This window comes from Empidonax traillii, unplaced genomic scaffold (genome assembly GCF_003031625.1).
Source record: "Empidonax traillii isolate 1590-97213 ecotype Southwest subspecies unplaced genomic scaffold, ASM303162v1 scaffold631:size1259156, whole genome shotgun sequence".
NCBI classification, from domain to species: Eukaryota; Metazoa; Chordata; class Aves; order Passeriformes; family Tyrannidae; genus Empidonax; species Empidonax traillii.
Window position 1 is genome coordinate 1,023,418 of NW_020955824.1, and position 25,728 is coordinate 1,049,145.

The window sequence follows — 25,728 nt, forward strand, 5'->3', positions numbered from 1 at the left end:
TTTATACTTGCCCTATAAATACCCTATACATAAAGCAAAATTTCTTAATATATGAACTTCACTAATGATATTTGATTACAAATATTTACAGCATTTCAAATCATGTTGTCATTTAGTCTGAAGTATTCCTCAAGGGACCTATAGAATGTTTCAGACAGAATATGTCTACAAATCTTACTTTTTGTAAAATACCTTTAAATGTAAATGACTAAATGAGAAAAAAAATTAAATTCACCATGAAAACCTTATGGGTTCAAAACAATTTTCTACAGGCAATTGAAATAAGTACTGATTATAGTTACTTGCTGTCCCTGTCTCTGTTAATGCTAGGGAACAGCCAATTGCCTTTTACTAAACCTTGGCAGCTTATAACAGTCTCACCACTACCACCATTTTCTTCTACCTCACCTGCCCCAATTTTTATACCAAAATTAGGAAATGTACCACTGTTTACAGATATGACAATGAAAATAAAAGGTACAAGACAAACTTGTTTAAAATCTAGGGCTGGAAGGTAAAAGAGCCCAAAGCCACACTCATAAAAAGTTTGAGAAACACTGATTTAGGCCAGCAGAACCAGTTTGGGAAAAAGAAAGTCTCACATTCTGTCTCACAGAACCATGAACTCATTATACAGACAACTAAGTGGTCATGCAGATTATCTTCCTCAATTTCTTTTACAGTGTGTTTGACCTTCAGCAGTACTACTTAAAATTTGGTAAGGAATAGTACTTGAAAGTTTACTATTAAGGTCCAATACTACTGACACACCTAAAGTTCCTAGTTTAAGTCTTATTTTGACAGTATTTTGCCACACTTGTGTTAAATATTGGTGAAATTATCGTGAAAATAAAACAACCTACCTTTAAAAACATCAGCAACACACAGCCTAAATGGTTTATCCACTGATCTCTGTGGTGGCTTGAAAGAATCTGCAAATAAATTGATAAGAGCTTTTAGAATTTCTGTATTCAACAACTATCTCAACAACTTTCCAGCTAGAGATAAATCAATTATGATGCATTCCAATGGCTTTGTCCCACATTTTTCCCAAAATAAAAGCTTTGATGTACACAGAACTAAGATATTTTACTTTTTTAAGAGGAAAACTGCACTCACCAATTTGCTCTAACAAACACTTTCCTTTATACCACTGTGTGAGGTCACTTGACTGACCCCTTGTGACTAGATTTTCACCACCAAGGCCACTTGTTGGGATATAAGCAACATCTGATTCCTAATCAAGAAAATAAACCGAAGTTAAGCATACATTAATAACAGGATCTTGTAGCAGAAGCAAGAGGTGCATTTTTTCAATATTACACATTTAAACTTTAAAAGAAGAGTTGCCACATTCATATTTCCCCTGGAGAAGGCGGGTTGCTCAGTGGATCCATTTCCTTTCTCTTCTCCTCTTGCCTGATCACAGTGCTACAAAAAGTTGGAGATATTTAAACATAATGATAGCAACACTAACAACTAGAAACTGAGTTCAGGTAACAAACCCTAATTTCCTATCTGACAGGCAAAACTTCAGTTTGAATTGCTGCATTCTCCATAGGGATTGCAGGAAGGTAACAATCCACACTGACAACCGCTCCAGTATAAAACTCTCTCTGCTGTCATTCATGTAATCCTGAACATTAACATAGGCAATTCTTGCTCTCTTCTGCTTTGGACAACCACTTCAAGAAACTACAAATGAGGTGAGTGCCCCAAAGATTCAACAGACCTAAACAAAGGTGATGACACAGAGTATTAAATAACTGACTGACCATATCCAGGGTTCAATGTACACTGTACCAGCAAGGAAAGAAATCTGCTATATTATGTGCAGACAGTAGTAGCAGGAAAGTGACATAAAATAACCTGACTGTAGGAAAAAACTCATCTCACCCAAATGCTTGAACAAAGCAACAAAGTCCTCACAAATTTATATTACCTTAAAGCCAGCTTGCTTAAGAAATTGGCCAAGCTTACTCGTAATTTCCTGAAATCTTTCTTGTTGCCAATTGACCTAAAATAAAGAACAGATTATGAGACAGTAATAAAATATTTTTAACCATGACTTGAACATACAGGTGAATGTCATCAATTCTGTAGTAGAAACAGGTGCGCATTTATAAATATGAGATTGCCAAGTGCATTCATACTTGAAAATATAAGAGCATACACATTAACCATTACTGATAGCAAACAACGCACCACTGTAATTTTAGTTTGAACAGCAATTTAAAAAAAAAAAAAGTTAACACAAAATTCATATTCAGCAAGATATATTCAACACAGTAGTAACCTAAAGCATAAATAGTAATATTTAATACACCTTACAGGTTTAAGTAAAACTACTGCGGTCTTGACCTGAATAACCATCAAGATACTCTTGCAGATGCCACTGGGTTAACTGCTTGTGTGAGATTTTCACAAGTACAAAAGGACTCCTGCTCATTTTAGCACCAAAACCATCACTCTGTGTATTTTGAAAATACACCCATAAATAAAAAGAATAGTACTGTGAGGTCTAAACACAAGGACAGAGTTGAAAAGCAAAGAAAGAAACAATATTTTATTATTAGTTTCACAATACCAATCCTTAAACTTAGTATCCACAAATCTAGACAGAAGCCCTTCACTTAGATGAGGAAATTAAGCCTGTACCTGGTCCATTTTATTGACTGCAACAGCTAGCTGTGTCACTCCAAGAGAGCGCACTAATAGTCCATGTTCTCGAGTTTGTCCACCCGTCTCAAACCCTGCTTCAAACTCTCCTCTGCTAGCATCCACAACCAAAATTGCCACATCAGCCTAGATTAAAAGGAAAAAAAAACAACAAAAAACAATCAAAGTCTTTAGAGGTGGAAATAATCTGGGTAAATACATAAATCAGCAACATTTCAGGCAAAATATATTTTACACAGGAGGAATCCTGATGTGCTCCAAATGGAATTGAAACTGCTCAGTCCTATCTGTATCATGCCCACTTTGACGAGATACTATGGCATTATGTCATCTCATGTCATAAACCAGCACCTCCCGGTTAAACACAAGCCAACTCTTGGTTTTGGGAACCTGTCCCTTTCAATCTACCTACTATGGATGTACTGCACAGATCTCAACTAAACAAAAGCAGCCTATGCTCAAGAAGCTTTATCAGGAGTATAAGCACAATACCCAGTTCGCCCTGCCTCGGTCTGGACACCTTTACAGGGAGAAGCTGCAAAAATTACAGATAAATCACCTTACTATAAAACTGGGACAACCAGTTATATAGTTCTAGACTGTATGCTGGATGTCCACTCAACACACTAGAGCATGCCAAAACACAAGCTGGAAAAGACAAAGTAGCCTATATAATCACCTAGACAAACTCTCTGCCACAGCCTTAAAAGCAAATAGTCTATAGCACTGCAAAAGTCAGCATGTAAACTCTGGGAAAAAAACACAGATCTTGCTGTTAGCCTTAAATGCTGTTAATATTTCCTCTACTTTTCCTGCTTTGGTAAGTAACTATCCTTTAAACCATCATCATGTACAAAGTGATGGCAACAGACAAGAACAATAAAGGTACTGTTGTCAAGAGGCAGGTATAAAACAATTCTGTGGGACTGAAGAGATGGACATAATGGAAAGAGAGAAGAAAAAGTGGTACTTTCTCCCTTTCCTTACATGTTTATGCTTCAGGACGCCAGGAAAACGAACAGAGCCCTGACTCTGAACTCCTTCAACTTGTCCTAGGCATGAAATCCCACAGCTCATTCAGAGATGGCATAAGTATGAGAACGGGAAAAGGACGGCTGACTAATTTCCCCGCAGCTCTCAGCCTCAGAAGTGCATTGCAGTGAACTTCTCCTTAAAAAAAAAAAAAAAAGGATATCCTGTATTTTCTATATTATAAATAATAAAAAAGGTACCCCAGGACATACATGAATGTGTATCAAAGGCCAGATGCTGGCCCTGATAAGGTTGATTTGAATTCTGCATAACAGCAGTTGGGGATTCACCTTCTAACAGCATTCTCCACAATAAAAAGGCATTAAAGCCATTTCCAGACATTGCTTCAGCACTGAGCAGGCAATCGAAAGTTGCAAAGTTTCAGTAATTCCTTAATAGGCTTCAGAATAAACCAGCCCTTCCCCATCCTGACAGTTGAGGGAACAGAGAGATACAAGCTTTATTTGGTCAGACCCATCTTCTGCCGGACTGATACAACTGCTGGTAGAACTGCAAGTCTTCTCTTAATAATTCTGCCTGTATTACTTTTACCCCAAAAGACAAGTCAGTTTAAATTACAATTGTAAAGAAATTAACATGTCTCAGTTGATATATTCCACTGCTTTGAAACTAAAGATCCACTTCTAATTTTAAAACTCATAAAATTGCTATGACATACCAATGACTGTGCAACAACTACACCATAATTTGCAAACTCCAGGCTCTGGATAAGAATCTTAAAGCAGAACTTGGGGCAAACCAGGCTCCCTACACTGTAGTTCTTTATCTGTAAAATCACACTAACAGTACTCATCCAAGTATTTAAACAAGATCTTATGATAAAACTCATGTTTCAGACTGTTATGACATGTGCAGAGCAAAAACCTATACACAGTAGCTTAGTTTTGGAAAAAAAAAAAAAAGAATATTTGATTAAAGCTCTACTTTGAAGAACAATTTTACTATTTAAAGAGTTCTTTAAATGGAAAAAAGTCTCACACATTTTATGTCATATAACCACATTATTTTTTCCCCCACCTCTGATTTATTATTTCCACAAATTAAATAACTAATCTATATGAGAAGGGTAAGTGCCATACTCAATGCAATGGGTAGTGTCCAATACTTTTGACTTCACCTACTGTTCCTAAAGCAAGTGGTGCATAGTCTCTGCAAATGTCCTCTTGACAAGACAGACACATTCTGTATAAACTTGTTATGTTTTCTCATCCCATATAGAACACACTGTTGAACAGAAGAATGTGTTCTGGTTGGCCTTTCCAAATGTTTTTTCTTTAAGCTCAAAATTTCTTGAAATCTTTACCTACAAGACCACTTTCACAGAACTTTGTTGAGTACATATAACACAAATGAATAGCTTTCAAAGCTCAACTGTGATTTTATCAAATTGCAACTTAATATTCAAATTATTCCCATAATAAAACTTTCCTCCCAAACATTATCATACAAAAAAGCAACTACCTTTTAATGTTTAACAAACAAATTCTTTTTAAGTTTAGAAAAATTAAAACCTCAAAGATATGTTAGCATCATCGTTTATTCTATTTCATCTTAGATTTAAAAAAAAGAAAACCAATTTAAGAAAAAGTCACAAATAATACTGATATTGGAAAAAGCATTTTAGACCATCTCTACCTGCGCAGCTCCCGTGATCATATTTGGAATGAAGTCTTTGTGGCCTGGAGCATCCATCAGTGTAATTACTTTAGTTTTTGTCTCGAATTTGGTCATACCCACATCCATTGTAACTCCCCTTAAACAAAGCATACATGCAATGCACCATTAAAACTGCTTTGAAAGCTTCACAGAGATATAAAGTAAGCTATTAAAAAAACAATCATGAAATTATACATTTCATAGCTTTCATGGATTTAGCCTGCATGCAAAAACAGAGATACCTGCTTCTTGGAAGAGCAGACCTCTAGATCTGCCTTTCAGTAACTCGTCATGAAGAAAAGCACCCAGAATTCAGAGTACCATGCACCCATAGACTGTGTTCCAACAAGCAGAGCGAGAACATGGAAACTGCACTGCATATTTAAATAATTACTAATTCTACTTTTAAAACTTAGCTCTTCAGAAAAAGGTATCAGAGTAAGAGAAACACAGCCAAGTTTAAAAAAAAAAAATAGGTGGTATGGGACTATAGGAATACAGTTATACATTTGCAGAAATCCATATGCAGAACTACTGATTACCAAGAAAGGATCACAACACACTTTGACTCAGCTTCACATCTCACTAACCACCAGGATTTATCTGATGAAATGCAAACACCTATCAATATGTGTCTGTATCTGAGTTAGTCACCTGCATCTCCCTTTACAGACAATCAAGACAGACAGGCACTTCCAAGGGACAAAACTTCTCACAACAGCAGACACTTTTAGTATGCTACTTCAAATGACCAAAACGCTCCAACAATAAAATAAGTATCCCAAAACCCCCAATATTTACACGTGACTCCAGAAAGTTTCTCTTTAAAAATAAAAAATTTGAAGTATAGAGAAAAGAGAATCAATCAAAAATATAATTTAGAAAACTTTTCCCTTAATAACTAGAATTTTTCTTCTGAAGAGAAATCTGGTACCTAAATGCACAACTGTTAAGATACTAAATAAAAAATCATAGACCAAGAAACATCACTTTTGAGGCTCATGGCAATTATTCTCCCAACTTTACTCGGTATTAACATTTTACTCTTTGCAGGCAAAAAACACTTGCCTCTATTTCTGGTTTCTCACGTTAATTACATCCTACCAAAGGTAGCGTGTATTAATAAAATAACAGACCTGATATAGTGTTTAATTATTCTGTTACAGTTCTGTGAAAGGAATTATCTTTAAAGTTTGGTTGGCTTACACCCATCTACATCTAAGGAGGTTAAGAAGAAGACTTTTCCCCTATCAGCTTTTCCTCCATTACAACCTTAATGTCATGACAACAATACCACTGCAATATCATCAGTTTTACTGACAGAAAGCTACTTTTAAAATTTGTGTTTGGTCACTTTGGGATCATCCCCCTCTCCCCTATATATGCACCAACACGCACATGCACCCCCTCAGGTTTGTAATGAAAGGACTTTGTAAATGAAAGGACTCTCATAGGCAAGTTTAGCTATATACAGGGACACTGCAAAAATGCATCTGCCTTTGAAAACAACACCTACACACTTGATAGGGACTGCCTTACTCCATGTTCCTCAGCATCAGTTTACACTGTGAAGGTTATCTTTCCAACCAGAACAGTTTATATGCTATGAAACCATAGGTGACAAGTGATTGCAAAATCAAACACATATGAAAATGCCTTTATTACTTTGTGAACACAGAATATCATGTCTAGCTTCCCATATAGTGTTCTTAAAAGAACTTACATATAGATTTTTTTTTTAAATTGCTTCACTGCTTCCCCATTACACACTTTGAAAAAATGTAATCTAAAATTTCTTATTTAAAATTAATAAAGGCAGTTTATAAAGAATATAAATAAAATTGTTAATTTAATTAATTTGTAGATTTTATTTTCAAAGTAATATAAGTCACATGTGATGAACTGCCATTTCAATGCTCGGTTTACTAGAATAATATTTTCCAACAAATGCTGTCCTTTCAGGGAAAAAAGGTAATTTCCATTAAAATATATTTCTACCTTTCTCTCTCTTCACCAGTTTCATCCAAGACCCACGCATAGGCAAACGAAGCTTTACCGGCCTTCTTGGATTCCTGTTCATACTTGTGCATAGTTCTTTTGTTCACATTTCCCAAAAGGTAGAGCAAATGACCCATTAAAGTACTTTTACCTGCATCAACATGTCCTATGGAGGGAAATAGATATTGTATCAATTTTATTCATTTAGGCAATTTTGGCATAGCATAAGAAGAAATATATGAACATCACACACACCACAACCCATAGAACTTCATAATTCTGTAAGACAAAGACACAGAGAGACAGTTTATTGTAAGTCAGCTAAGACGACAGCCATAGAGACCTCCAAATTCCTACCAAAAAGAACACGATGCAACAATTAAACCAAACCAAATCACGTTCTGTGTGGTCAAAAGGAAGCTAGGTCAACCTCACTGACCTAGTCAAAGACATCTGAATGTACTCCCTCCAAAGAATAACCATCAAGAAGATGTAACTGAAAACAGTACGAGACTTCCCTTCCCTAGAGAGTTTTGCTTCTGTATCACGTCCAGATTCGACCAATACACTTTTTAAACTTTATGTTTGTCAAAAATATAATTTAACAGATTTACCTATTACCACCAAATTAAGCAGTTGCTTTCCTCCTTGTCTCTTCTCCAACTCTGCTTTCACATCTATTTGTGGTTTTGCCTTGCTTGACTTTTTTGCTGGAGTAGGCACTGTATTCTGCTCTTCCGAAACCCGTACTACTTGGGGTGAAAGAGTAGATTTTGAGACAGCCTCAAGTACCCCAGAAGCTACATTGGCATCTTCAGGTAACAGTCCTTTCTGAGGTGTGTTAGTATGGCCATTTTCTTCAGCAATCGCACTAGGGAAAAAAAGAAAACACAAGGAATGCAAATGATAAAGATGACATAGAAATACAGAAAAAAAATTGAGTTTTCCCTTCACTATCGTATAAACCCCAGACAAAGAGTATGTGATAAACCCGTTAAAGTGGAAGTGATAAGCAGCTGGATACAAACTCCACAGATATCAACATCTTGTCTGAAAAGCACTATTTACAAAAGCAAGATAAGAAGCAGTCTTGTAAAATACATGAAACAGATAAACAAAAGCTTCCCATAGCCTCTTCCTTTAACAGGAAGGGAAAAGACAATTGTGTAGAAGAGAGAGATGGTTGTTTCTGATCTAAGAGCCCAAGTCAAGTTTGAAGTACAGATACTAAAACAGCTTCCACATACACTACAATTACTGCAGCTGAACATAGTGATGTTCTACTGTGAGAACAGCAATATAGCATTGATATTAAGCATATGTGAGCTGCATAATTATATAATAATATATAAAATTATAATAAATTAATAATGTAAGATATTAAAATTATATATAAATAATTATATAGAACCATAATAGGCAAGTTAAGACGTATCAATATTGAGAAAATTTGTTTTATGCATACAGCAAGGGATGTAGGACCAAGATTTGGATTCTCCAACTCTTTTTCTAACACCCTCTTCTCCCATAGATCCCCATACTAATCAGCAAATAATCCTAAATATATTTTTTTCTTACACTTTTTTTCTCTCCATTTTGTAAATTATCATATTTTCCTAATTTACACAAGCTTTCTGAGAATATAAAATATTATTCTTCACCTGTTACGGCAAAGATGACCACCAAAAACAAACACTAAAAAACATCTTTCAGAGAGCAAAAGCTTTCTTACTGCCTGACAGCAAATTTTAATATACAAACCAATGATAATTACAGTATAGTGAAAATCCCTACAAAATACTGTTTTTAAAACCTCACCCAAGGGGAAGAGGCTTCTTCCCCTGGAAAACCCTTCCAGTTCAGTATCATCATTCTGCAGGCTGCTTTCTCTGAATGGGTTCATGTTCAGACTCAAGTATTCCCACATCCACAGTCATATTTTAACTCTCTGCTTTCTGTTTACATACCATACTTGACTTCCCAGTTTTAATCTTTTCAATTTCTACAAACCAATTTTTTTTGGTGCTTTAGAATGGCGCATTGTGACATCTCTGCTTTTACTTGACATTACTTTTTATTTTCTGCCTGTGTATTTGCATTGTATTAGTCCCTTTCCATTGCATATATCTCATGGAATAATACAATCTAAGAACGTTAATCTACTGAACAAAGCCATTCAAACAGTTTGATCTAAAAAATTAAACATTGTTAATGTTCAGATTGAATGCAAACGTGGCTTCCAAACATGGTTACTAAGTAACACGGGACATTTTATGGGTCTCCCTTTTCCCCTCAGTTTCAGAACCCACCTATGTTATCAGTATTACAGCAGACTGATTGATTTTGACACCTTTTTCAAAAGGCCCAAAGCCAAGTTTTTCTCTTGATTGTGAGACACCAAAGCAGAAATGTGAGAACTCATTTTTTTGGCTACAGTTCCAAAACCCAAGGTCAGGGTCTTGTCTCGAGGTTGGACGCTTCTTAAATTAGCTAAGCAAACAGACTGGTTTGCACCAGCCCTGCTGGTTGCAGGGGTACCAAAGGTAACTATGCTTCTGTATCATGGATAGACAGACAATCCTGTATAAGGTTTATTCAAAAGAATTTACCCTATCAAAATATTCTAAACTACTTAAAGGAGAAGGACAAGTTTATATCAAACTACTACCTTAGGTCATAGAAGCACATTCTAGAATTTACACTACAAAGCTGGCTGTTCTGTATCACCAAGTATAGCTCCAGCAGGTAACACTGCATCTTGGCAAGCTGAATACCCTTCATAAGAACATACAATTGATTCTCTAAACCAAAAAACTAGTTGGTCACCATTGCTTTAGATGTGGATATGAAGAATGCTGATTACACAGGAATTACTCCACAGAAAAAAAAAAGTCACTACAATTATTTATGCTTTCTTTTACTGGGAAAGTGCATTTCTATAAGGCTTAACAGAAGGCTCCATTTTTTAGAAGTCCTTAAATAGTAGATTAAGTTCTAGCTGAAAATCTACTTTGGAATGGCAAAACAATTATTTTCTCCAATGACTCTTCACGGAAATTTTACTTTATAAAAATGGACTGAAAACAATCAAGCTGATAGAGGGTAATTGTGCAGAGAATTGTGGTAACAAAGTTTCCTATATATTTTAACAAGGTATTTAAAATCATCTAAGTAATGTAAAGCACACCAAATAATTTTTGTTTGAAATATTTAGGAGAGTCTAATATATTTACAATTAATTTGCATTAGATGACTTTCATCCTTTCATCAGGGTTAAGACTCTCTTCCATCTTCTCTTTTTTTCAGGCAAACTTCAGTCTCAGCATAACATCTAGCATGTTCACACTGACGTACTAGGACTAGTGCCAATATGCAAAGGTCACACCGTAATGCAAATATGGTGCTTTACATTGGTATCAAGTTTTCTTCCTTGAAAGTCTAATATTTGAAGTTCTGGAGAAAAGTATTTGCATAAGAAATCACATCAAAGCTGCCTTTACAGTTGGCAATAATTTTCTCTCCTTTTCAATGTCTGCATTTCTTCCCAAATTAAATTTTTGAAAGTGAAAAAAATTTAAAAGGCAGTTACTTAGATGAAGCTGTAAGTAATGTGACCCAAAAACATAATTCTCATGTTTTTCTGTAGCTTTCCAAAATATATTCAAAGATTGTCACATCAGTCTATTAAAAGACAAGAATGTATTTTCAGACACAGGTTATTAGTAAGCTTCTAAATTTTATTTTGTTAAGATAGATAATGGCTCTGTCTAATCCCAGATGCTAAGATCTTCTTGCAGGACAAAGCCTATGTCAGTAAGCATTCCCAAAAACAGGATGGATTTTGAGTGATAGAATTCAAACTAATTATAGGACCTGAAAGAATCATCATTACTGCCAGACACAGACAGTACTCTTTCACTTCTAAGTAGCTTTTATTGCAACTACCACTGCTTAAGACTGCCAAATAGCTTTTATTTTGGATGGTGCAAAGAAAAAGTGCTAGATACAAATGAAATAACGAGTGCAATGTGACTCCAGCCATCATTAGGCCTAACACTTTTTCAAGGGTGCAGTATCAAGGTCGATACACTGCTCCATTTAGAGTTTCACAGGTTTCAGATATTACCATGTTTTGGAGACCTGCAAACATCTCATGCCATGATAAACCAAGACTTGCCATTTCAGAAAAGAAACATCAGAATGGATAGGTGATCTACTTACAGAGCACCTCTAACAAGATAATTCAGCTTTTTGCTGACGTGTCAGGGAAAGGGAGCGCAAGTTTATTGCTAGGTAGCTAAACACGCAGGTGGGCAGACAAAATGTACAATTCCAGTCTCATGGAAGTACATGAAGAGAAATGCAACAGTGGGACCATGACAGTTAGTTTTGCCTCATGGTAACCAGATGAGTAGTTTACTGAAAACTTGATAACAGCTCAGAAAAATGCTAAGGAGCTTTATCTCTAACAGTCACTGGAAAATAATGAATTATATTGAAAATGCTTTCCAGCAAACCTTTTCCCCTGAGTTTTTTTATAAAATATTGAATTGAAAACTTTTGTCAGAAGACAGAACCCAGTGTGTCACTAGCACAGGCAGCTGAGGGTAAAAACAAGTTGACTGCACTAGAAAGTTCCACCTTGGTCTGAGAAATCATGAACTACCATATTAAGAAAAATTTTTATTGGAGGAAGACCACTTCCTAACCAATTGCTTGCATCTTTGTATGAGAACTTGATGGAACTATCAAAAGCAGTCCCAGTTTGCCAATATCTGTTCCTGTCTGCCACATCACTGCTAGCTGATAACATGGAGCCACTGATTATGCAACTCAGCTTCTTTGAAAGGACAGATTATGAACCTTGTATATGCACTGAGGTCATGTACTCAAGAAAGTCTGACCACCAGCAATTCAGGAATACATGTCACAAGATTACCACACCTCTTTTGGAAATCAGTAGACATACAGAAGCCTGGCAAAGACCAACTATCATCAAAATTAAAACCAGCAGGCCAGAAACTTTCTATACTGTCTTGTTAACAAGGACCACAGCAGTAAACTGAGTACAATGTTATAGGTACATCACTGTTTTCTGAGGAAAATTAAATAATACAACCATATTGTTATAAGATATGCTAGAAGACATTCACACAAGTGTTGAAAGATTCACACTACCATGCGTTCAAAGAAGAATCTGAAAGCTTATCTGCTGAAGATTAACTCTTCAGAATTTAGATTTTAAACATTATTTTCAATCTTTTAGTCTGGATGTTCGGTGAATTATTTTTACACAACTGACTCTTTCGGAGTACTTACAGTCATTACAGAAATGTCTATATTTATTTCCCCTTTCAAAATTATTAATTAGAAAATATTGGTCAGGCTAGTTAAAACAGTCATCCTTTTTTGGTCACAACTTCTCCTGGTTTCCTTCATAACTTAACAGAAAGAAAAAGCCCAGTAAACAGTTTTGCTAATGCATCAGTCTGACAGCTAACTCCATTTTTTGTAGACATCCTCACTAAGAATACCAAGCAATAAAGGCAATCAATGCTCAAAGCAATTCATGACTTCTAATAATCCATCCATTTAAAATAGGATTTCTTTATTATTGTAAGGTCATATATCTCATAACAAGACTGAATCATAAAGACTGAATAGACAAATAACACTTACTCCCTCTAATGCAAGGTCATTGGTTTTAATAGCATGATCCGTAGAATACCTTTAAGATTCCATAAAAGGTGACAAAAAAACCCTAGTTTGTACATACTATACAATCACCTTCTAATAGTGTCTGCACCAGCACCATAAAAATATCTGGGATGAAAGTAAAGGGCACAGTTAGAGATGTTTTAGAATCCAAACTGCTATGAGTAATTTAGACCTGTGCTTTTGGTCAGTGATATAAACTACGTACTTAAAAATCCACATTATTATAAACACTCTGGAGTAAATTTATCAATGAAACAGTAACATAAAAAAGGTGTGAGAGGAATCGAAAGGTTCTTAGGTGTTAAACAGAGTCATTCTGTTCCCTGACAGGCTGTCCTTATGCTGCCAATAATCCAGATGGTAACTGCAGAAGAAAAAACCCAACTCTGAAACTCACTGAATCGAGGTGGGAGTTCACGTTCTGCTTTGTTTTTCAAGTTTAAAAATACAAAGTCAAGGTTCTAGTGCCTTGGCAGAGCCTTCACAGTGGCCTATAGGATAAAGAAAAAAGGGAACTATCACAGACGCCTTGAAGAAGGGGTCTTCAGACATGCAGGTAACTTTACTATTTAAAATGTGTCTAAATGCTGAATGTATATCCAATTTCTACAGTAAAAAGGTTTGGTTTTGATTAGTATTTCAGCAGTACCACTGAATAAGTGAGGTGAATTAAAAAACGTCTTTACAATCATAGAATGACAGAATAATTTGGTTTGGAAGGGGTCTTTAAAGGTCATCTAGTCCAACGCCCCTGCAAAGAACAGGGACATTTTCAACTAGATCAAGTTGCTCAGTGCCTGATCCAGTATGAATTTGAATGTTTCCGGGTGACACATCCACCACCTCTTTGGGCAACCTGTTCCAGCACTTTACCACCCTCATTGTAAAAAACTTAATTATCTAATCTAAACCGACCCTCCTTTAGTTTAAAACCATTCCCCTGTCCTATCACAACAGGTCCTCCTGAAGTCTATCCCCTTCTTTTAGATCCCCTTTAGGTACCGGAAGGCTGCAATAATGTCACCCTGAAGCCTTCTCTTCTACAGGCTGAACAAACCCATCTCTCTCAGCCTGTCTTGATAGGAGAGGTGCTCCATCCCTCTAATCCTCTTGGTAGCCCTCTTCTGGGCCTGCTCCAACAGCTCCATGTCTTTCCTGTGCTGAAAACCCCACAGTTGGATACAGTACTCCAGGTGGGCGTCTCACAACAGCAATATTAAGGATTTATCTAAAGGATTTACCCACAGGTCCTAAAGGTTTAATTCTTCTCTGTCACAAAAAATAGTATGCTACTAAACTGGAAGCAAGTATGATAGGAACTATTTTAGGGTCCCTGAAGAGCTGAATGGCTGAGAATCATGTTGGAGCCAATCATCTTTTCTCAGAGACCAAGTCATCACTAGCTTATCCATGAATTACGTCAGTCTATAGATGAGGAAGCATTCTTCTTATCTCCTCCTTCCCTGTAGAGCATGCACATGTGCTTCATAAGCATCAGAGATACAAAATTCTACATGTCCTCTTTTTTATAAACCAACATTTTAAACAGTCATTATTATAGCTAAAAAAAAAATAAATCAATCACTACTACTTAAGACTACCTGGAAGATCTTTTTCACTTACTTAATATTCCTTTCTTTTTATAAACTTTTATTCAAATAATTTACTGAAGTCCCCATGAAAAACTCCAACTTCTAAGAAGTTTAGTAAGAACTTAAGAGATGAAGGTGCCATGACATTAATAGGAATTTCATTATCAAGTCCAGCTGTCAAACCCAGAGCACTGATTAGTAGACAGCAAGGGGGAAAAAAATATGCTTTCATTAATATACTGAAAAGCTCAAACAGTATAGAAAGATTTTGATGTCCCAGAAATTTTTCATTTGGAGTTTATTCCTTCTAAGGAGCTGAATGAAAATGATGTCTTTTAGCAATGACATTTAGCAGCATAAAGGGAATAATGACATCATTTTCACACCTTACATTTAATGTGTTTAAGTAAACGAAACTGCTTGTTTTCCACTCAGTTATCAAACATGCACAAGATACTGTAATATAAAGACCATGCTGCCCTCTTACTCTCAAAAATGCTCTCCAGATCAGAACTACAAACACTGTGGGATGAGGCTGGGATGATGGAGGAACTACAAAATTTCTTGCCACAGATTAGGTGGTTATTGTAACACTGGGTTCAAAAACAGAATAATGACACCAAAGTAAGGAAAACACATTAACCATTCTTAATAGAAACAGATTAAACCAAAAACTAAATAAAAATTGTGGGGAGCTACAGAACACTACACATGATGATATTTCATGGAGTGTATTCCCAACACGCATGCCCTGTCCTTATATATTTCTTAAACTATTCACTGCTGGCTACTGTTGTAGATCCAGATGTCTGTCTTCATGCTCTCACGAGACATCCTCCCCAGCAGTTCCAACTCAGGATAAAATTAGAACTACTGCTCAACCACTCTGATTTAGCTATAGCTTAAATAGGACCGATTGCTACAACAGTTGTACCCTGGACACCTGTTAAAGTTAATAAAAGCTGCAGAGGAAGGCATAGTTTAGCCATAAGTGATTGTTTTCCCCAGTAACTATTCTTAAATGTACTACTTCCTTTGAAGAACAAGCAATTACAGTTAAGATTTATTGATTTCATAATTCCACTTAGAGAACTAAATTTAAAATAAACGAGCCCCAAGAAAGTTCAGTATTCTATGAAGCGGATGTTTAAATAATCTGACTACCTGATATCTCTATGCAGTATTCATAGTGAAAGGATTTGTTAAACTCAAAACGTGAGGTACCATCTTCTGAAAGTAATTCTGAGTCAAATTAGAAGCTGAGATGGTTAGTTCTGGAGAGTGACACTAAAACTGTTGTGAAAAATAGAAAAAAAAAAAAAAAAAAGAAAACTTGCTACAGGTGCATCAGTCTGAAAGAAGAGCTACTGATGTACCTTGATGTACGAGGGCTTGGCTTACCATGGAACTTCAAATCCCATAGATTGTTTCTTTCCAGACACTGTCATTTTGGTAATTTTTGGCACAATTTCAGATTCCACTCTGGCTGACTCGGAATCCCTCGTTTTCCCTAGTAATAGACAAAAAGTAAGTTTGAACTAAAGGTTGTGACTAGCAGGTTCTTACAAATATAAAGTTAAACAACTCACATTACTTCTCTCCAACCCAAAGATACCAGTCTTTCATGATCAACTCTCACACTTCAGTGTCTTACTTACATATATATTACATAATTATTCAAAATTATCTACAGTTATATCCATTGTGAAAATCCAATCTCCATCTCTAGGGATTCACATAACACCTACACCACTCAAGAGCTTTACTTGCAGCAGTTCTGCAGGGTGCCAGAAGCATTTCATGCAACATGAGGATGAAAAAATACTTTGCAGCTGCTCACTAGATGATTAGGTTAATTTTTATTTATAGTTTTTCTTTCGCTTAAACATTGTTAAGCCTCAAGGCAATTGTAAAACAAAAAATATGTCTATCTCAGCTATGTGTGGGCTGTAAGACCTTCCCTGAAACCTAGAAACAGACTTGTCTAGTACTAAATTACATTGAAGAAACCAAGCAATACTCCAAAGCTAGGTAATTTATAATTTATCCAGAAATAATTACAAGAATTGAGTAACTTAATTACTTTAAAGGTATTAACTTTTACCATAACTGAAATGAAAACATAATTACAGTAAAGTTCATTCTTAACTTTGTGAAACTGTAGTTTCACTACAGTGCCATTAGTTTCTTATCAAGCTGTAAAAAACCCAATAAATTTGTTACTCTGCAAAGGAGTTGTTTATGCAAAAGAAGTAAACTAGGTCTTTTCTTTCCACAATTCCCTCTTTAGTATGTTAGGATCCCTTCGCCTTCAAGGAAAAAGACTTTCAGATTTCAGTGTGAGTGACAGCAGCTGCACCTTGTCTGAAGGATGTTACACACTTGAGAAAGCAAAACAATAACCTGAATTCAGAAGCAAGTTTTAAACAAGTTTCAACTACAGATGTATCTCGAAACTAGGAAAATGCCACTACTCTTCCAGTAGTAGACCAGTTCAGATCCTCAAGAGCCAAGTGAATATCAAGTTACTTTTGATACTATATTTTAGATATACTATATTAGGATGAACTGCTCAGAGTGATTTGGTCCTACTCAGTTAGGTACTGCATTCTTAAGTATGACAGCTACACCTTTAAACCACAAAATCATACTAGTTTGCAGGTTACATAGAAAGTTGTGGTCAAAGTGCTGGAGATTTCAGGTAAGGAAACAGAATACCACAGACATGTCTACAACAGCAAACCAAAAAAGATCTCTTGTAACTTTTCAAAACAATCACACTATAGATGGAGGAGACATTTTTATTTATATGATGACTTGGTCTTCATCTGCCTCATTTCTCTTATCTGCTGATATTTATATGCCATCTGTAGATCTCTGAAAGAAGTTATTACGTGATTTATTAACAGATCAATACAAATTACACTATAAATAAGGAACAAGAGAAATAAAGGCAACAGCACAAAGCACAACTTACAAGAATCACAGATTATGTAACTGACAAACAATTATAAATATTCAGAATACAAAATTTTCACTGGACAGGGACTGCTAGTTAAGCACAAAGATTTTGTTTCATCTTCAAGCTGTTAAATAGATCACCTACGGCATTTTTTAATAAGTAGTTAAACACTTCAGTTACAGTAAAAATTACATTACTCTTGTTGCCAACTTGGTATGGGTTTTTTCCACTTCAATTCTAACAATTTTCAAGCAAATCACTTTCAACTAACAGGTAAACATGAAAGCTTTACTTTTCATTTGAAAGCTGAATTATAGTTATTTCTCAAAAAATACCATGTTTGAGATCTGGCTGCAAGGAACTAATGATTACAAAAAACACAACTAAATTCAAATGAGATCAGTTAAAAGAAACCAAAATAACAATTCATATTATATTACCTCAAAATAACCTGTAATCTGTTAATCCAAAAATAAAAAGTTTTACAAAATAATCAATTTCAAAATTAAGCTTCACTCTGTACAAATAACGTCGGAGTGTTTGATACTGACTCAAAGGTAAATTGTACATGGAGACAAAATACATTCCACTAATGGAGTATTTGACATAGAAAATAAACTTAAAACTATAATTTAGGAAACACTACAAGTTGAAAGAAGATACAAAACTAAAGTTAAAAAGAGTAAGAGAAAGTAAAATAATTGTCCATTGACACTGACAATATGGGTAGGTGTTTTATTTAGTTTTATAAGTAACAATAGCAATGATAATTAATCAATTAATTAAATACTAAAGCAGAGGTGGAATGAGGAAACAGACTGGGATCATACAAAGACAAACCAAACCATAATAAGATAATCCTATAATGGACATTCAAACAGATGCAAAGACAAGGCAAGAATTATTAGCAACACTGCTGATATAAGCGTCAAATGCAATTTTCTGACTTAGATGATTTTATAACCAAGTACAGTAATATCAAGCAGCACATTTGAGATAACGACCAAGTCTGTATTTTATGCACTACAGGCGCCATTAAAGATTAGTAATTATGGGCTTCATTACAAAGCACAGGAGGCTGAGAAAGGAATATATTTTACTATCTAATCTATAGGGAACCGGAGAAAACTGCATGATAAATTCTTATCTGCTTTAGCAGGCAAAGCAAAAGCTATTTGGCACTTAACAGACTGCATGCAAATCCTTAAGCAGCACCTTGGAACTAAAAGGAAGTCAATGCACAAAGCTGATACAATTCTTAAAACACTTCTTAATCAACAAGCAGGGTATCCTATGGCAAGTGAAGTGTACTACTAGAAAAAGTGTAGAATTAGTAATCCCAATCTGATTAGCACAAGAGCAACTCTGAGGAAAATTAACCTTTGAAGGGAAAGGATAACAAGGGTTAAACTTTTGACAAGAAGGACTTTATGAAGTCCTTCATACCTACTGCCATTTGGACATTCTCAAACACATACCTAAGTAATTCAATGGCAATACATTATGTAAATCAAAAGTACACATAAAATTAAAACAAAGACAGACACATCTTCATAAACTCCAAAAGAAGCCCCAGTGCCTCCTTGGTACATTTCATTACTCTAGTATTGCAAAAAGTAAACATATGTGTGGACCCCACAAGTAAATGCATGGAATGACTGATGGTGTCAAATTGCAGAGCGAGAGATTTAACTGAGGAGGATGCATCATAAAAACCCTGGCAATTCCCTAACTTAACATTACGAAAATTTAAAAATTTTTCTTTCATGAAAACACACTGGATATATTTATAAATTATAGAAATGTAAAAACTTAAAGGCTTGCCAGCGTGATAGTTCTCACAATTCAGAATGTTTAAAACCCCAAACTTCTAGCCTATTTCAAGCAAAGCAGCTTTCAGATAGGTATTTGATATTTAGCTGCACTGACATCAGAGGACCCAGACTAAAGCATACTGCAGCTACACGTCAAACACTATTACAAAACAAAATATGCACTGATGAACTTTGTCTCAGTTTTAAATTAGGAAAAGCCTAACACCAAAAGGAACAGACAAGACCTGCAATGCCATTACTCCAATACAACTGGAGTGCAGCACCTTAACAAAGCTCTCTTTAATATTTTTCTCTTTGCTTTTACCTCTCCTGTGACTTCCAGTTGGTCTTCTGACTTAATAGCCTTTTGACTTAGTCAAAAAGTATTACTAATGACACTTGCTGTATCTTCAAAATTATTAAAAGTACAACCCCAAAATCTGATGGCACAATCTGCAGACTGATAAACAGGCCACAGACACATAGATATGCAGGAAGGAAGTAAATTTTTAAAGACTGTCCCTATGTTTAAGAGTCTCCCTGGATGTTCAAGCTCTAAGAGTGAAGTATCTAGATATAGTCAGCCATCTTCCTTTACTGTAAGCAACTCCCTTTGGATTTCTTTTGTAAAGTGAGTTGTGAGGAGTACCTATCAAAAATCTACATAAACAAATCAAAAGATTATTATGGCTACTTTATCAAACATAACAGGCTTCGTACTTTCTTTTTTTCAGTTTTGTGCATATATATACTTAACACTGGAAGTAACTTGAAGATAAAAATTTATCTTTTCTCTAATTCTGTTGGAGCTATGGAAGGTTTCAGTACATGAAAGAGTTGACTGATGGTCGTCTGTTTCCATGTAGTTTAAAGATGAATAAAAATAGAAGCCACTCTCTCAAGAAAGACATGTTGATATCAGATGAAACAGGGATATTAGCATAGCCCTGGAGAAATGCATGCTAACACTGGGTATTTAAATCCATGCTGGCTTTGTTCAGATGACAATACCTTTCCATAACAGAACCAAAATGCCACAGTTTTCAATTCCCATACACAGAGGCTTCTGCTCCCAACTTGTCTTCCCCTCATCAAACTAAATTGGCCCTGAAACTTGAAATTCAACTCTGCTGCACAGAGAAGCCTGTTTCTGCTAAGATGAATCAGAATTTTTCATGCACCTGAATTCAGCTTGAAAAGCAAGGACGAATGTCAACAAGTCAGGTATGTCTCAAGTCCCTGCTTTTTCAGATGGTACTCCCATTTAAATAAATCCATGCCTACTCATAAAACAACTACTAATGGTCTATCAGCAATGGCAAAGGATCAAACCTTCAAGGGAATTATGTTCTAATTAGCTGTGGCCAGATGGCAGTTAGTTTCTCTTTAGACCTTTAAGTCATTTACATGCTTTATATTGTTCTTCTGTTCTCAAAAGTGGCATGCACACCTGATGGCATATTTTGAATGGGGCTGAGGATTCTAGATTCTGTTGACTCTGAATGGACAGAATTAACTTACTTAAGCAGGTTCTCCTAATGCTGTCTAAACCAGCACTGCCATGAGAAAAAATATACATGTAATACCATGCTTTCTAATCTAGAAGATATGGTTTGCATCCCTTCCTCTGCTACAGACTTTCTATATAACCACAAGCAAGCCACTTAACACCTCTGTCTACTGATTATACAGCAACAGCCACCAACTGCATAAAACAGACAGTGCACTTGTTTTGTACTGGTTTTGTGCACCATGTCATGAGCTTGTTCCAAGTATGTTTAATGACTCATTGTTTAAAAAAAAATATTTTTTGCATGCAGTACTGGTAGTCCAACTATTGAGTGGAACAACAGAAGATGCAGTTCTGTCTGAAAAGCAGAGTTGATAACTGAGGTGCCTCACAAGATCATACTTCCCTCCCTATACGCTGCACTATTATTTTAAACTAATTTTAAGGCCCTACAATTGTGAATATATTTCAAATATGGACTCACATGAGTGAGTCAAGCAGATGTAGATAATACACGATTTCACACTCAGAAGCATGTATCACCTGTTTGCCTACATACATCTGGGTTCATATTAACATCTAATACATCCATCATACAACATAACCCACCTGAAAAATTTCAAACTGTTTACGTTCCTCTATTTATGTCATAAAACTCATGAGTTTCTATCCTTTAATTAAAACCTTTAATATGCCTTAAAAACAGTAGAATTTTTTTTTCTTTTTAAATTTCACAGCACATAGGAAAAAAATAACATAAGGAAATACTGAAATTTGTCCAGTTAGAGAGATATGCTACTGAAAAGAATTTATTCTGGTTTTATAATTCAACTGAATTATTTGACACTCATGAATTCTACAAAATATACAAAATATAGTGGCAACTTGCAGTTTAGTTAAGTTTGCACTGGCATGCAGCACACTGGATCATCAGTGGCAGTGGTACTGGGTATTAGTATTATCATCACATCACAGTGCCAAGAATATCAGAAGTCCGGGACTCTCAACTATGTACTACCAGTACATAAGAGACTACGGAACTTAGAACATTCCAGATTTCCTAAATTCACAGTTTGCTAATGTTTAAAATATTCTGCCTGCATATAACTTCTTGTACATCATCCCTGAAGACCATCAATTAAATTTCTTTGGATGTAACAGCAGAGACAAAGTATGCTGCATGTGTAAGAACTTCAACATAGAGAATTCCTTCCATATGCAACCTTTAGTATTTAAAGTATACTGGTTCAAAAAATCCATTTTTAAGAAAATGTATGACATTATACTACTAAGAACCACAATATACAAATGGATGCAACTGAATATCCACAGGCCTTATGAAAATAATGCAACAGTGCAAAATAATAGAAAAGGCAACTTGCTAAGTCACTCCCCCAGTGATGAGCCACAACCATGATAAAGATACTACTGAAAACAATTCTCCAAACAAGAACACTGAACTTTTTCTTTTTAAAAGAAAGGTTATTTCCTAATAGAAACCACAGTCAGGGGCTTTCCAGGTACCTTTGTCCTATTGTTATAAATATTACCTTCTCTGCAAAGTTTCAGAAGATGAATATGACTTTTTTATTTTCCATGAAACTGGGAGTAGGCATTTTCAATGAAAAATGCTGAAAAAAAAATGTCTACTTGCACCTAACTAAAAGAATATTTTGTTTTGTTCCTAAGATTTGATACAGCAGGAGGGAAGAAGGACACTGCAGGTTCTTGAGTGGTGATATTCCCGAGTATCTCCATCACGAGCCAGTTTCCTGTGACCCACAACACAACAACAGCACCAACTTGCCAACCCAAGGCAGAAGTTCCAGAAACAGTTTGCTTCACTACATGCAGCTGCAACAACTGGCTGTGCAGTAGGCACAGTCAGAAGGGCCTGGCAGCCTCGCCTGTTATACCCAGCTGGCACTTCTCACTTTTCTGACTTTACTTTCAATGCTTGCAACTTTCAGCAAGTTGAAATCTCTAGTCCAAACATTAATTTGCTCAAGTGAGGCTCCTGCCTGGAGCCTTATTATCCTTCCAGACAGGGAGAACAGGGAAACCGGAAGATAAAAGAGAGCAAATTTTCAAAAATGTCACCTAAAGAAAGTATTATTTGCATAAATGAAATCCTTCAACTGATCTTTCTACACTCTGAAAATGCACTCCATTTGGCCTTATCTAAGTTTGCACATGCTCTTATGGTTTGAGTTTTAAAGTCTAAATCCCAGAAATACTTCATCAACATTTAATGTGTAGCTGCTGTGACTAATTTTGTCACAATTGGACACAACTACATCACCTGAGTGAAAATTCTGCCTCTCGTGTGGTCTCCATAGTTTCCTACCACATCAGCAAACTGGAGGTATAAATTTGCCCCGGATAAATCACAAAAATAAACAAAACTGGGGAGCAAGAGAAGAAAAACAACCATATGGTGAGCATTGGCAAACAGCAAGAGACACAGATTATCAAGGACAGACAAGGACTACACGAATGAAAATCAATAAAGCAGAGAAGTTGAAATGAGAGCTACCATGAGAATAATAATTTTAAAAAAAAGACAATATAAGCGAACAACCTAACCTGGGAAAAAAACGCATGTAAAAATAAAGTAAGAGTTATACACTTTATATAATATACTCAGTGACAAATTACCTGCAGAGCTAACCATGAACAAAAGAAGCAAAAGAGGATCAGAACTGAAAGTGAATGCAAATTATGACTGGAAAAGAGCAAACATGGAAAACAATAATGGCCAATGACTGGATAATAGGTAGGAAACTGGGAATGGCTAGATAAGGAGTTTAAAATTACAAAGTAAAGAAAATGGAACTGCAATAAAAAATTTGGAATGATATGACGAAATATTGTGTTTAGGACACAAACAGGAATTCAATAAAAAAAAAAAAAAACCTGACCATGATTTATTAAGTTGTAGGGTAAGGAGGACACAGGTACTGACATTAGATCAGGCTGAAGTGGCAGAGTGGAATGTGTTATAACAAGGCAACACATTTTCTTCCTGCCTGAAACAATATTTCTGGAGCTTCACCATGTCTCTTGCCATCAATACTATGTCCCCAGCTGAAGCCAAATGATACAGAATACAGCACTCAGTTACTGCTCTGTGCTCTTGGTCTTACCTGAGACAAACCTCTTCCTATAGGCATTTTCTGGCCATTAGGACTTATTCAAATCACACAGAGTCAAATCTGCAAGTAGCACAAAATTAATTTCACCTATCGAAAGCTATTTTTTTTCTGTAACTCCTTACTGCAATCATTCCATTGCATGGTGTACATGTAATTAAGAATATCTAGTGCTGCCACAGAAACTCAGTGTCTCATAGGACGGTGTATAAATATATAATATAAATTTTTATATAAAAAGATTTTGCTGATCCCTGTTGCAACTGTGAGCCTTCAGTGTTTTCATGCCTTAAACTTGTATGTCTCAATATTTGTGTGCTTAATAGGGCATGTATGTCCTTATGAAATTACGTTTAAGCAACACATTTCAATAAAGGGATGCACAGACCAGTTCTGTATGTAGACCACTGGTAGGGTCTTTCCAGAAACAGAAATAATTGGTCTGGTTTACATTCACAGTTAATCTATTAGAGGAAAAAAAGGCACTGTCACTATAGTAGAACTCTCAAGATTTCCAGTTTCACTAAACCACCACCTCCCATGTAAAAGATCGGAGACCTGCAGTACAGAAAGACAGACTGGAGGGGTGGTGACTGTTTTCTTCTAGAGATTACCCAAACATCAGCTGTCTCCTTCTGATGTTTCTAATACGTAAATGCTTAGAGGTCCAATAGGAATTCACAACAATCAAAACAGTGACTTTCTCATCCAATAAGTTTTTCAAAAATGTCCGCATGGTATTTCCCACGCTACTGCTAACAGTTAAATGGACTAAAATCCAGTCCTTCACACAACTGTAACTCAGCACAACTCATCCTGTAACTACTGAAACCTTATTGTGGGAGGTGTATTGCTTTGCACTCTAGCAAGGTCAACAATACCCCGTCTAAATCCATAACTGAAGGTAAAACATCCTGTAAAAATTTAATTACACTTCTGCAGTTGTTCTGTTACAGGACCTTTACTCTTCCCCACATACACAACCATAAGTCGTTGGTGGTGTTTTCTAACTCAACGATTTTTCTTAAATGACTGTAAATTTTCTTTCACTGAGATTTAGAAAAAGCTCGGTCTGATATTTCTGAAGTGCAACTTCCTTCCATAAATGGTCACGTAAAGAGCAGAGTCAGCACAACGGGCAGGATAACCCTAAAAAGATATCCCCTTAATTAAACAGAATACAGAGTCCATGCAAATTACCAGAATTTCTGTTAAAAACTTGGCCCAAAATGAGTATGTAAAACTGAAAGTACAATATGTACATTCTATTACAATTATATCGAATCTCCAAAAATAACAGACAGCAATTTCAGGTTGAATTCTTAACTAATGCTATAATGCCAGAGGATGGTGCTATTTGCCTGCCCATCATCCAAGTAATTCAGAAACAACATCATGCCCTTTACACGTTGACAGTATCTATGCAATTATATTCCTATTGACTGCATTGAGGAGTGCAAGGCATTGTACATGCTTTCTTGATCCAGAACTTCTATTTATGCACCAAAACTACATCAGTATGCAACAGAAGTTTAAATATAAAAACTGTAAACATGAAAAACATACCAAGCTGCCAGTATTTAAATAGTACAAT

At 35.7% G+C, this 25,728-nt stretch overlaps 1 protein-coding gene across 2 annotated transcripts in view; it reads right to left on the minus strand.

Moving 5' to 3' along the window:
• HBS1L (HBS1 like translational GTPase) overlaps window positions 1-25,728 on the minus strand; it is a 60,599-nt gene that overhangs the window by 9,331 nt on the left and 25,540 nt on the right. For both annotated transcript variants that reach the window (XM_027898971.1, XM_027898972.1), the window contains 8 exons: window positions 16,098-16,206; window positions 8,001-8,257; window positions 7,387-7,552; window positions 5,368-5,485; window positions 2,659-2,805; window positions 1,943-2,017; window positions 1,120-1,237; window positions 864-932 (listed from right to left, as the gene is read on the minus strand). In XM_027898971.1, the coding sequence (XP_027754772.1) occupies window positions 864-932; window positions 1,120-1,237; window positions 1,943-2,017; window positions 2,659-2,805; window positions 5,368-5,485; window positions 7,387-7,552; window positions 8,001-8,257; window positions 16,098-16,206 (1,059 nt within the window). The remainder of the gene's footprint in view (window positions 1-863; window positions 933-1,119; window positions 1,238-1,942; window positions 2,018-2,658; window positions 2,806-5,367; window positions 5,486-7,386; window positions 7,553-8,000; window positions 8,258-16,097; window positions 16,207-25,728) is intronic.